We start from the raw sequence: 13915 nt of genomic DNA, 5'->3' as shown, positions 1-13915 counted from the left end.
TACTTAACTAACGGTAAAAACCATAGAAGAGCCAGGACACCTCAAAATACCCAGAACCAAAGGAAAACTGCAGAGGAAGCTCACCCTCAGACCAGGTTTCCCTGAATAGAAAAACTTTTAAGGCAGAAAGTAGAAAATGCAACTGACCACAACCCTGAGAGCAAGGAAGAAGAGCGCAGACAAACACTGCACTAAAAACACTCAGGTGGCCTCCATGAGGAGGGCAAATAAATGGAATAATGGAAAATCCAGTCAATACTGCAAACACTAAGACCAAAGAAAGGACCTTAAATAAGACAGGATGACAGAAAGACGATCACAAGGACAAGAATAGGACTGCACTCAACAGTGGTGGCCGAGACCAAGGAAGGATAGCTTCAGTACAGTGTACACAAGCAGCTGCCTACATTCTGAGAATGAGTTTCACAAAGAAAAAATACACTTTCAGAAGATGGCATGCACAGGGAATCTGTCACCAAAAAAGAAAAAGCAAAAGCCAAAGATGTTTATACACAATGGCTTGATGTAAGAACAGGAAGGACAGACGGCTTGGTTAGCATAGTTCTTGCCACAGGAGCACGAGGGTCTGATGATCAGCACCTGCTTTTCAAAACCAAGGCACGGGGAAGAGCAGGAAAAGGTGCTCACCAGCAAGCCTGACAACCTGACTTTAACCCCTGGGCCCTAAGGGAAGGAGGGAACCAACTTTAAGTGGTTCCTTGACCTTCATACATGCACCCTGGCATGTATAAAAACATGCACACGCAAAATGACTTATTTTAAAAGGCAAAGTATGGGTGGTATATGTCTGCAATCCCAGTGCCCTATAGATGGAGACAGATACATTCCTGCAGCTCACCTGGCCTGACAAAAACCGAGTTCAGTGGGAGCATGTGGCAAAAAAAGAAAGCAGCTGGAGAGATGGCTCAGTGGCTAAGAGCACTGACTGCTCTTTCAGAGGTCCTGAGTTCAATTCCCAGCAACCACATGGTGGCTCACGACCATCTGGAATGGGATCTGATGCCCTCTTCTGGTGTCTGAAGAGAGTGACAGTGTACTTATATACAATAGTTAATAAATCTAAAAGGGGGGAGGGAGGAAGAAGGAAGGGAGCTCTTAAAGAAGGGAGAGCCTGCAAATCCTGGCACTGGGAGACAGACAGCCTAGGTTAAACAGCAAGACTTTGTCTCAAAAGTAAGAAGGGGCTAAAGAGAAGGCTCAGGGATTAAGAATAATTGCTGCTCTTGCAGAGGACCCGAATCACCAGTTTCAGTAGGTCTGATGCCCTGTTCTGGCCTCTGAAAATCAGGCCCCTGTGCAGTCAACATGCACTCACTCACTCACTCACTCACACATAAGTGAAAGTAAAGCATGAACTTTTACAGTCGTAATTCAGAAGAAAACAAAGTTCCCTAGTTCAAAGAAAAGCAGCAGGAAAAGAGGAAAAAATTTCATGGCCTCAGATAGACCACAAATTTCCAAGTCTGGGAGGTCCTCAAGAATAACTCTGTGATGACAGCTAAGGAGAGGGTCCCAGACATAAAGCTAAGGGAGGAATTCACACTTGCCCCCACTCTAGGAAAATCTCTTCCCAGGTTTGATAAGCAGAGGCCAGTGTGCCCAAGGTAGCAGGACCAGAAGACACTATGTCCCTTTTCACACTGCCAGTCATGGACTGAGGTAACTAAGGTGGCCCCCTAGAGAAGCAAGGAGCTTGAAAATGCAAATGAAGGGCGAGGCCTCAAGAAGGAAGAAGACAAGGTAAAGGACTACAGGTGTGGGAAGCAGATTTGAGCCACTAGAGGTGGAACAGAGCAACATGAGGGAGGACCCTGAGGACAAAGGGAAGGAACCACGAATGTGTACGCTAACCTAAATTGTTAATTCAAAGAGGGAGGGGCCTCGTGACGGTAAATCAGTAATCAGGTCAAGCATAAATGGACTCGCCAATCCAGGTGAAAATTCATGCTGTCCAATTAGACTTCTTTATGTGTTGTCTAAAAACTTCTACTTTGACAGAGATACCTGCGATGCTGTTTCTCCAGGAACCCTCCCCACTCAGAGCAGCAGCAGTGCAGCAGGACTAATTGCATGTTATCTCTGCCTGACAATATCCCAGGAGGCAAAGAGAGTGAGCCCAACTATCAAGCCCAGGGAAACACGTAATGCCAAAGAAAGAATAAAAGAAAAGTTGATATTGGATGGTCGGGAGGGAAAAGGGACAGTGTGTAAGCACCCAGTGGACAGCAGGATGCTGGGATGGCCTCCTTTCTGAGTGGTTCATACAGATATTCACTTTCACAGTATACAGGACCACATTTCTATTTCGAGCTTTAAAAGGAGACAGGACAGCATCCGGTGAGACATGTAAAATTTAAGTGTGCGAACGAACTCTTTTTTTTTTTTTTTTTTTTTTTGGTTCTTTTTTTTAGGAGCTGGGGACCGAACCCAGGGCCTTGTGCTTCCTAGGCAAGTGCTCTACCACTGAGCTAAATCCCCAACCCCGTGTGTGAACTCTTACAAATGAAAGCCACATCTTGTCAAAAAGCTGCTGTTCGGACAGAGACTGCAAACAGGGATTTAAGGACACTGCAGCTGCGCACATGGAGAGCAGGCCACGGTTCCCTCCCAGACTAACACCAGTCACAGCTCGGGAAAAACAGTACCTTTGTGCTCCACATATGGCTCCATATCTAGGCTCTCCGAGAAGCCAATATAAGCATTAAGTTTCTTCTTGTGTCCAGTTTGCCTGCCATGAAGAAGACAGACAGTCAAACCCGCAGGAAGGTGTGCACACGCTGGCTGCCAGATCCTTGACAACCCCACAGCAGCCAGATTCCACCGCAGTGTGGTGCACAGTGGCAAAGGCTGAGCTCCAGATAAGTTCTCACACCTAACAGTTCAGGCTGGAAGCAGAGACTGTGTGTCCAAGTGCAAAGCTACCTTAGTTTTGTGATGAAAGACGCATTCCCATGGAGAGAATTTTATTATATACAATCAAACAGGGAAAAAAAAAATCAAGGCAGTGCAGGTCCTCATGGTTTTTAGTTAAAAAGCTAAGGAAAATTAACAGTGGTTACAAACACAGATTCTCCTGGCGTCTCCAGCTCCTATCCGCATACACCTAGCCTCTGAGGAATTTACTGCACCACTGCTGGGATGCAGTGTTTGAAGACCTCTGCAAATTCTATAGGGGCTCCGGGGGAACTTTGGTATTATTATTCTTATGATATTTTGTAAACTCTTCCTCCTTCACCTGATAATTAGTTTAATAAAGAGCTTACAGCCAAAAGCTGGGCAGGACAGGGAAGGCAAACCTTTTCTGGGCTGAGGGAGGATTTTTGGAGAATAACCAGGTATAACATTCGCCAGTGGGACACGGAAGAAAGTTGGACGTATGTGGGCGGGGGTGCAACACGTGTGGTGTGACAGGCACTTCAAGAGTCAGGCTAAGTCACATGAGCTAGCTGGGAGGCAACCTAAGCCAAGACCTAAGCTATATACATAATACACTAAGTCTCTGTGTCATTAATCATCTGATGGTGGGTCCAAGAAGGTCCAGCCATACATCATCATGAAGGCTCCATGTGAGCCATTCTACCACTGTCTTCCCCTGCCAGTTGCCTGCACAGACTCACCGGTCAAACACAAAACGCATCAGCTGCAAGTTCAGAGTGCAAGGGAGGCTCAGAAGTCGGATTTTCCGCGTGGCATTCTGTTTGCTTTGACAGTTTTCACAGAAGTATCGATTGTCTCCTTCTAACCTTTCTTCCTGATTAGGAACAAGACAGACTAGTTAGGAAGGGTGTGTGCAAGTGTGGAAAGCTCTGGTGTAAAACACAACTATGAGCTAGCAGCTTCCATCCAACTACAGATACCACACTCCTTCCACTACCACCCTCCTCCTCCTCCTCCTCCTCTTCCTCTTCCTCCTCCCCGGCCTTCTGCGGCTTCCCTAGCCCTGTTGCTTCTCCTTAATTACTTCAGAGGTCAGGGCTAGAAAAATGGCTCTAGTTCTTCCCCCTCCTTCATGTTCAAGGGAGACATGTTTAACACCAACCTGTGTTTGTGTGTGCACATGCAAGTACCCTGTGTGGTGCTGGCATTCAACATGCTGAGCAACCTCTCTGCTACCAAGCCACACAGAACAGTCTCTCCCTAAAGTAGCTAAGCTGGCTTTGAATTCCTGGTCTATCCTCAGCTCACAAGCAGTTCTTCTCAACCCCGCCTTTCTCAGCCTTCTTCCATTTAGCAAAGACATTCTTCCAACTCACCGGGCCTGCAGACCCTAGACTCTCGCCTTCATACTCAGCGTAGAAGTTTGATTGACTCTAGCCGGCCAGCCAGCCCTCCTCAGCACTTCAGTTAACCCAGGCCTGGCAGCCCTACCCTTCAAGCCTCTCAAGAGACAGCACCTGCAGGCGTCCTTTGAGACTGGCCCACGACAACAACCATGATGGTCCTTGAGTCTCACTAGATGTACAAGTCAGACTTCCAACCAGGCCTCTCTGCTATGACCATCTCCCCAGCTATTTGTTTTCTGTCACTCTTCATGTGCTCAAGTGCTATGCCACACATACCTTCCTGTCCTCAAACCACAGGCCCAGTCCCACCTCAGCTTGGGCTTTGGGGACTCAGATGCCCAGAAAGACCCTTCTCCTGCTTTCCTGTAAAGCACCCAGGGGCCGTAACCATCCCATTTCAGACTACAGCCAGCCCTCCCTGCATTATCCTTCCCTACACCACGGTGAATGACTGCTTCTGTCTACTTTTGTTAATTTAGTGAGCCCCTAGCAGCCATACTGCACCCCAACCTCCACTGAAGCTGACTATGCCTATTGTCGCCAAAACTGTCAACAACTAAGTGAACACTCGGGAAGTCTTTAGCTGGATAAACTCAACAATATTAATGGCTTCCGGCTACTAATGTATACAAGGGAGAACGCAAAGTCAACGCTGTTTAAAGGCAGGAAGTTGTGTGCTCCAAGTTCAGCAGCCATCACAACTGCCCACCTGGTCAAGCTTGATAGCCAAAGGTTCCTCAGAGCCACCTCTGTAGAATTCAGAATATATAAAAAGCAGAGACAAGGGAGGGGCATATGCTGTAACTTTACACACAAATTAGCATACAAGGCTCTAAATATAAGTCAAGGTGAAGACTGCTCTGGTGCTTTATAGTTCCTTGGGACCTTTACAAAAACAGGTATACCTCATTTGAAAGCCTCCAATAATGGATGTACCTATGAATCAAAATGCCACCCGAAATGGCAGGGAGCCACCAGCGAGCAGAAGAACCACACATGCTGACAATTGAGTACCTTCAGGAACTCGGAGATGCAGTCTGTTAACTGCTTGTGGCCTTGGATGTTTAACTCCAGTTCATAGAACTTCGATACGAGCTTAGACTCTCGGCCACACTGACTGCACCTGCGAGGAAACAATTAACACTAAGTCAGAGTGAGCAGAGCACCCATGTCACTACAGCACACACCCTGCACCAGCGGCTCTCATGGTGGGCGCTCACGGGTCAAATGTCCTGTATAGCAGGTATTTATGTTTATGTTACTACTCAAGACAGCAGCAAAGGGACCATCATAAGGCAATGATGAAATAATTTTATGGGGTCACCACAACATAAGGAGCTGTATTAAAGGGTCGAAACATTAGGAGGGTTGAGAACCACTGCTCCCATCATTATTACAGAAACTGTAGCGCATAAATTACATGTAAAATAACAACAAAACCTGACCAGGGGATCAGCCTCTCTTGGACTACATACAACCTCCCCAAGTGGTGGAGACTCAGCCTGCCAGCCAGTTCTGACCGTACATCTCAGCCCACACTACACAGCCGCCAAAGACTTCAGGCAGACAGCTCCCTGGAGCACTCAACTGCCATGGGCAAGGTGGCTGCTTCTACATGTCCCTGCTGAACTGTACTGCTATAAACACCGTGGGCACCATGGTCACCCACCGCTGTGATAACCTGGGTCTGAAATGAAAGGTAACGGCAGGCAGGAGAGCTGCAGTAGACTCACACTGTCACATAGGCGTACTCCCCACAGAACTGCTGCTGCACGACGTTCCGAACATCCGGGTTCTTCTGTTTAGACAAAGTGTCTTCCAACAGCGACATAAAGAGCTTGGAAAACTCTTGTGCATCCTGCAGTTTAAATTAATGAAAACAAAATACTACTCAGAAACTACCTGCATTTCCAATTTAGCGTCTCACAAAGGCTACGGCTAGACTTGACTCAGTTTTAACAGAGTTGACAGACTGGAGAAACGGCTGCTCTGGCACAAGAATACCCAGGTTCAGTGCCCAGTGCCTTCCCGGTGTACTGCAGCTGTATCTCTAATACCAGTTCCAAAAGGTCTGACGCCTTTCAGCCTCTTCGGGGAAGAGGCACGAGACAGAGACAATAGTACACAGACATCCACACAGGCAAAACAGCCAAGCATTTAAAATAAATTAAAAACAAAACACAACTTTAAAAACCGGAGAGTACAGAGCACACAGGCTGGAGAGACGGCTCAGCACTCAAGCTTTTGCTGTTCTGCTGGAGGATCCCCCAGTTCCCAGCACCCATATCAGGAGTTCAAAGCCACCTGTCTCTCCAGTTCCAAAGAACCCAACACCCTTCCCCCACACTGGCCTCCATGACCACCTAAGAACACATGGTCTGCACACATGTACTTAAAATCAAACAAGAGAACGGCAAGCACACAGAACACACTGGTCAGCAAGCAAAGGCAGAGTGGCTTTTAGAAAGATTATCAGTGTGTCCTGATACTAAGTAGACCAGGCTGGCCTCAAACTCACATCTCCCTGCCTCTGCCTCCCAAGTACTGGGATCAAAGGTGTTTGCCACTATGCCAGGTCAAAACCTACATTTTAACAAGCGCCCGGCTTCATCTTCCCTAGAAAGCTCTAAGGAGCACCTCAGCCCCTCAGCACCCGTGGAGGTGAGGATGCCGGGTGGCATGGAGCCCAGGACTGAAGCTGTTCTCACCTGCTGCTGGCCAGTGTCCAAGCCCAAGGCTTTAACAAATCCTGAAGGATCGATGTATCGTCTGTTACTGTTTTGCAACAAAGCAAACAAGTACTGAAGATGCTCACAAATTGTCTGAGGCTCATAATCTATCAAAAGAAAAAAAGCAAGCTTCATTTAAAAACAAAACTACCTACTTCCAGCCAAGCAGGAGGTACATGCTCATAATCTCTGACTCTGTGGCTGCTGGGAACTGAACTCAGACCTGTGGAAGAGCAGTCAGTGCTCTTTTTTTTTTTTTTTTAAAGATTTATTTATTTATTATATAAGTACACTGTAGCTGTCTTCAGACACACCAGAAGAGGGCATCAGATCTCATTACAGATGGTTGTGAGCCACCATGTGGTTGCTGGGAATTGAACTCATGACCTCTGGAAGAGCAGTCGGGTGCTCTTAACCACTGAGCCATCTCTCCAGCCCCCGCAGTCAGTGCTCTTAACTACTGAGCCATCTCTCCAGCCCCAAATGCTGTATTTTTATTTTATGTGTATGTGTTTTGGCTCCGTGTGTGTGTTCCATGTGTGTGCTTGGTACTCCCTGGAAGTGGAGTCACAGATACTGGAAACCTGAACGCGGGTTCTTTACAGAATAGCAAGTGCTCTAAACAGCTGAGCCATCCATCTCTCTAACCAAAGAACAAAGTTTTAAAAGTATTCTTGAGGGGGCAGGCAATGGCCTTAAATTCCTTGTGTACCTGAAGAGGACCAGAATATTTCACTGGAGAAGAATAATTTTTAAAAAGCTTCACTTATTGGTTGATGTACTTTGGATTCCCTGAATGTTTATAGTGTCATCCGTGGCATGGAGCCAACCCTATTTCCTCCTTTGTAGCAGGCAAATGAGAGAGTTGGCTGGCCACGCCCTCAGCAGGAAGCCCCTGCTCCCCATTCGCTACAGACCTTTTCCTCCACGGATACCATCTCCCTTCGTGTAATCACTACAGGTGCTTGGGCATAAGTATAGCGCCTGCCGAAGCTCCAAGTTGAGGAACCACACCTGGAGGAAGGTGTTGACGTAACAGGTGGCTCCCAGATTAGTCAGGCCCACAAACGAATTCTACAGAAACAAGAGTTACAGTAGCAACGTTAGCCTCCACAAAACTAGAGATTTATAAAGAACATTTTTTTAATTTATTTATTACATATAATGTACACTGTAGCTGTCTTCAGACACACCAGAAGAGGGCATCAGATCCCATTACAGATGGTTTCGAGCCACCATGTGTTTGCTGGGATTTGAACTCAGGATCTCTGCTCTTAAACGCTGAGCCATCTCTCCAGCCCAAGAACATTATTTTTAAATTTACAGACCGAAGATTTTTAAACCTGCTTCTCATGGACTTGGCATGAGCACCCGAACCCCTCTTAGCTGCAGGGGGACAGACCTTTCAAAGGCCTTTTCTGTTTGACCACTATTGTGGCTGCCCAAAGCAAAAAGACTTTAGAGAGCAACCATGTGGTTACTGCCATCTCCAGCCATGTAAACCTAAAATTAGATGTTTCTAGAGGTTTGTCTGCAGCATGTGTGCACAGGCTTCTCACTATACTTATAAACACCAGCATTTAGTAGGACTTCTAAAAGAGCTGCAAGACAAGAGGATGGGAGGCCCTATCTCAGAGATCTTGAACTGAAAAGAAGTGTCCCTTTTAACCCAGAAAATACCAATACAACACAGCAGACTGATGCGTGCTGGGTTTGTTAGAAGTATCAATGCATATGTTTAAACACTAACTGTGCTATATATAAATGCAAACATATTTCACAAAACAGACAACACCCTAGAAAGCAAAGGAAAACCACTATGGCAACTTGTTGAATTAGCACCACTCCTTTAAGACTTTCTAGGTTCTAAGTAAAACTTGCTTGGTAACAGAACACAGAAGTAGAACGCAAACCAAGGCCTCAGGCGAAGGGCTTGCATGCTGCATGATTACCTGCTTTATAGTATGTGGGGGCTGTGGATGCAGCCTAGTGTATGCAGAGATGGTGACTAGCATGCGCATGACCCTGGGTTTGATCCCTAGCACAGGTAGCTTTATACAACTATAATGTCACTAGTGGCTTAACTAGACTTTCTGAAATTAAGCAGAAATTCAAATGCATGTGGCCACGTGTCTCCTGTCCTGACACCTACACAGGTCACCGAGATCACTGACAGCTGTGGTGATTCACTCTTCTTTTTTTAAAAGGGGAGGGAGTTGTAGGGATGGCATGCAGCCCCACCCCACTGCGGTGCATGTGCAGTGAACAGGTTTCTGATCAAAGGTACTGAACAACAACCAGAGTAACCAAGTCCTGCCAACTGCAGTCACTCACCTTTTTCCTCCTCTCACAGTTGGGGTCATCAATGTTATGAAAACTATTCTCATCTATTTCTCCTAACCAAATGTGCTCGCCAATCCCAACTAAGCAATTCGGATTTCCTCTGCAGTTTCTTCTACAAAGAGAAAAAAAGGAAGAATCACAGTTAAAAATACTTCCAGGAATGAAGAGGAAGGGGACTGAGCTGTTAAGTTTGTTTACACTCCCAACCCCCACCCCTTAGGACAGGGTCTCTGTGTAGCTCTGGCTGTCCTGGAACTCACTCTGTAGACCAGGCTGGCCTTGAACTGGAGATCCTGCCTGCCTCTGCCTCTGGAATGCTGGGATTAAAGGTGTGCACCACCAATGCCTGCCTAAGATTAGCTTTTTTTTTTTTTCTTTTTCTTTTTCCCTTGGAGCTGGGGACCGAACCCAGGGCCTTGCGCTCTACCACTGAGCTAAATCCCCAACCCCTAAGATTAGCTTTTTAAATATGATAAACATGGTGTGAGAAATGGAGAGCCATGGAGGAGTTGGTGGTGTTACAGTGCTACACTACTGTAAATTTAAAAAAAATGATTTGAGTACACTGTAGCTGTCTTCAGACACACCAGAAGAGGGCATCAGATCTCATTACAGATGGTTGTGAGCCACCATGTGGTTGCTGGGAATTGAACTCAGACTGAAGACTTTGGAAGAGCAGTCAGTGCTCTTAACCACTGAGCCATCTCTCCAGCCCCTAATAGTTGAGTCTTAAAAAGGATTACTATATGTTCAGATGAAGTCAGAAAATAAAGTCGCTCATCTGTGTTAAAAGAAAGAGAAAACAGAAAACCCAGAGTCTAAAGGCACTACTGACCTGCACACTGTGAATCAGAAGACTGTGGGTTAATGGGTGTGTGTGAAGCTGCTCTCTGAGTACTGAGTCCCTGGGTTATTGAGGTGGGTTTGGTGTTACCAGCTTCTCACCACACAAACAGGAACCCAGCAACCAACAGAAGCAGAACATATTTCAGCTGAATAAAACACTCATAGTTGGGGGATGGGGTAAGGCCAAGCCACTTGAACACCATCATTAATCAGAGCACTCATTTAGTAGTACCCCCAAAATAAAGCCAAAGGAACAAGAACCAAGCTCATTAACAAATCCTGATTTCTAAATATTCTCCACTCAAGTCTCAGGCTTCTGAGGGAAATTGGTAAGATGAACCTACAGTGAAGACAATTAACAGGAGACAGGGATCCCACAAGGGGACGGGCATAGCACCTACTGACCAAGTCTAGCAACAAAAGGGTACAACGCCCAAACAGGGGTGTGGTGGCGCTCAATCATAATCAGCACCTGGAAGGCTGAGACCAGAGGATGGCAATGACCTGGTCAGCCGGGGCTACAAGGAAGACACCATCTCAAAAACAAAGAGGAAGCCACAGAAGCTCACAAGTGTAATTCTAGCATTCAGAAGCCAGAGGTAAGAGGAAGTTGAAGGCCAGCTTGGGCTACACACTAAGCTTCCAGGGCTAAACACTGAAATCCTATCTCTAAAGAGTCCACTGATTTTATAGTGAGACAAAGGGACAGATGGAGGAAAGTCACTTCTTAATAGGGGGGGAAAACCAGCTATGGAGAGGAGGAACCCAAACCAAACTCTAATGAAACAATCAAGTTGTATCACAGAAAACAACAGATCTACCTGACAGCCAATTAATTGCTCACCAGGGAGGGCCCTTGGTTACAGCTTCATTTCTAAAGTGTTCTGGCCAAAAGCACGAAACCTATGCCCATGAGCAAACACCCAGCAACCCCAAACTCAGAAACATCCCACAAAGAGTCAATGTCATGCACACAAGCCCAGATTAAAAGAGACTAGAGCCATGAAGGTAATAGAACCTTGGCTTCTCCTTTCCTGTTCAAACACATTAAGGTGTGTGTGCATATTTGAGGTTACCCGAGGCTGTACTGACAGTGGAAGGCTGGAACATGGGGCCAGAGATGAGATGGTTCAGAGAGGATTAGGGCACTTGCTCCCAAGCCTGAGAACTTGCTGTTGTAGCCCTGGCTAGCTGGCCTGGGACTTGTGGCGATCTACCTGCCTCTACTTCCTGAACACTGGGAGTGCAGTGCACACTATTCCCATCTGCTTTGGGAATTATTTTCTTTCTGGAGGGAAGGAACACACATACCCCTCACCCACCTACCCACGAGGCTGGGCATGTGTCACACATGCATGAGGAGGTCAAGAAAACAATATCCCTTCCACCACATGGATTCCAGAAATGGAACTGGGACTGGTCACCAGGTTTGGAAGCAACTGGTTTTACCTTCCAAACCACCCTGGTAGTTCTATTCTCTCTACAGTGAACATTTCATCTTTATGAAACAAGTAACTTTCCAGGTCCTATAAATGCGCGCTGTCTTCCAGGGACAAGCCCCCTCCCCTTTAACACATGTACAGATATCCACATTAAGTAGACTCAACGGGCTGTATTTATGTGTGTGTATGCATGTGGAGGTGAGAGAGATCGAGAATGAAAGTGAGTGAGGGGGGAGGGGTACACGTGTAAAACACTGATAAAAAGACGGGGCTGGAGAGATGGCTCAACAGTTAACACTAGCTGCTCTCCTAGGTCCTGACCCAACAACTACATGGTCGCTTTTGATGATCTGTAACCAGTTCTGACGCCCTCTTCTGATGTGCAGGTGTACATGCAGATAGAGCACTCATAAAGTCTTAAAAAAAGAAAAAAAGAAAAAAGAAGTCAAGAAGTTGAGAGGGAGTGGCAGGAACATGGGAGGAGCTGGAGAGGAAAACCTGGGATGAAAATTGTATAAACAGCACTTGAGTGTGAAATTCTCAAATGAATGAATGAAGCCTGGGGTGGCAGTGCACACCTTTAATCCAGCACTCAGAAAGAGGAAGGCCAATCTCTGAGTCCTAGGCCAGCCAGGATGACACAGTGAGACCTTGTCTCAAATGAATGTCATGTGATATGGCTGGGCAGACAGTCGCAGGGGTCTTTCAGAAAGCAGTTCTGGTAGACAGCTTAGCACTTGTCTCCTGCTGCTGTTTGTAGGCATCCCCATCTTTCTCCATCCTCCACAACACAGGAAGTCATGCTCACTCAGTGGCTCCAAAGCTAGCTTCAAAGAGTGGAGGCAAACAGTCTGCGGTCTACAAACGTTCACAGCTGACTAAGAGGTGTGGGTAATTTGCACTGTTTGGCCTTTGTAATTCTGGCCTTGTCCTCCTTCCCCCAGAGACATGGGTCTCATTGTACAGCCCTGGCGTGGCCTCAGATTCAGAGACCCTCCTCTCTCTGCCTCTGCACTTGAGAGATTAAAGGTGCAGAAGCCATATTTGTAAATTAGTTTTATTTTGTTGCCTTTAAGACAGAACCTCACGTAGCCCAGCTCTGGCCTCGGAACTCACAGTCTTGACTCTGGATCCCCTGCTTTCACCCCAGGAGCAGGAATCATAAGCATGTGTTACTATGCTTGGCTTTAATTTCTTACTAATTGCTATTAGGTCTAAAATCAGCAACAAGATGGCCTCCCCACCGGTGAGATTAAGCTGCCTTCTTTCTGGCCTGCAGCACTTAGAAGGGGCTCAGGTGACTAGAGCTTTCCAAATGGTGGTGCCCTCTTATTTTACACACCGCCATGTGGTTGTAGGCATTTTGTGTTGTTAGAGGAATAAATGAAGACATTTCCTTTTCTCCCTCTCTCCCTTTTTTTGATACAGGACCTGCTAAGCCACCCTGTGTGCCCTTCATGCAGGTTTTTAAGCTCATTTAATGGGAGTAATAGACCATGGTGACAGCTATGGAAAGTGGCACTGGCTTCAGACCCCTGTGCTGGTGAAGAACCATTTGGGTAGTTTAATACACAGAGTAGTGCTGTCACAACGGTTTAATTGTGCTACTGACATATCTGCTGGCAGCATCTGGCCTTCCAGACATGTCACAAGGCACCCGAGTAGAGGTAAGCAATGTGATTATGTATAATTAAACTTGTCACCTAAGCACAGCAACAAGGCTTTGCAGGTTCATATATTTTATCAAACACAGAGACGCCCAACTAAGGACACCAGGGATGCCTTAGACAAACAAAAGACAAAAGGTACCAGTCGTTAAAGAATGCCTCAAACCGGGGTGGTGGCCGCACACGCCTTTACTCCTAGCACTCAAAGGCAGAGTGGATTGCTGTATTTGAGGCTAACCTATCTCAAAAAAAAAAAAAAAAAAAAAAAAGGAAAAAAAAAAGGCTCCGAACAGGTATAACAAACTGGTAAGCACAAACTCACTGTGAGATAAACAAGCTCTATGGTAACAGCAGACACAACACAGAGCACTGTAGTAGAAGCCTCACACTGGGGAAAGTGCTGCCCCACTGGGAGTCTCCAAGAACAAGCAGAAATGGATGGACTCACTGCAGCAGAGGACAGCAAGTGGCGAGATTAAGCTAAGAAGCCAGGCTAGGGAAGTCGTCCAGCACACCAAGTGGGAAAGCTAAAGGGGCCACATCAGGTAGGACAAGCCCTCCAATGAGAGGATAAACCTACTCAG

The 13915-nt window shown here is 46.5% G+C and overlaps 1 protein-coding gene across 7 annotated transcripts in view; it reads right to left on the bottom strand.

Moving 5' to 3' along the window:
- The window catches only part of Usp48 (ubiquitin specific peptidase 48), a 67689-nt gene that overhangs the window by 48036 nt on the left and 5738 nt on the right, over window positions 1–13915 (bottom strand). For all 7 annotated transcript variants that reach the window (XR_592739.4, XM_006239234.5, XM_006239235.5 and 4 more), the window contains 7 exons: window positions 9368–9488; window positions 7951–8107; window positions 7013–7140; window positions 6038–6162; window positions 5319–5427; window positions 3639–3772; window positions 2667–2749 (listed from right to left, as the gene is read on the bottom strand). Coding sequence is in view for 6 of the 7 variants with exons in the window: in XM_006239234.5 (XP_006239296.1) it covers window positions 2667–2749; window positions 3639–3772; window positions 5319–5427; window positions 6038–6162; window positions 7013–7140; window positions 7951–8107; window positions 9368–9488 (857 nt within the window). In the remaining variant the exon portion in view is untranslated. The remainder of the gene's footprint in view (window positions 1–2666; window positions 2750–3638; window positions 3773–5318; window positions 5428–6037; window positions 6163–7012; window positions 7141–7950; window positions 8108–9367; window positions 9489–13915) is intronic.

Source organism: Rattus norvegicus, chromosome 5 (genome assembly GCF_036323735.1).
Source record: "Rattus norvegicus strain BN/NHsdMcwi chromosome 5, GRCr8, whole genome shotgun sequence".
In the NCBI taxonomy this organism is placed as follows: Eukaryota; Metazoa; Chordata; class Mammalia; order Rodentia; family Muridae; genus Rattus; species Rattus norvegicus.
This window is presented reverse-complemented; position numbering and strand designations above follow the sequence as displayed.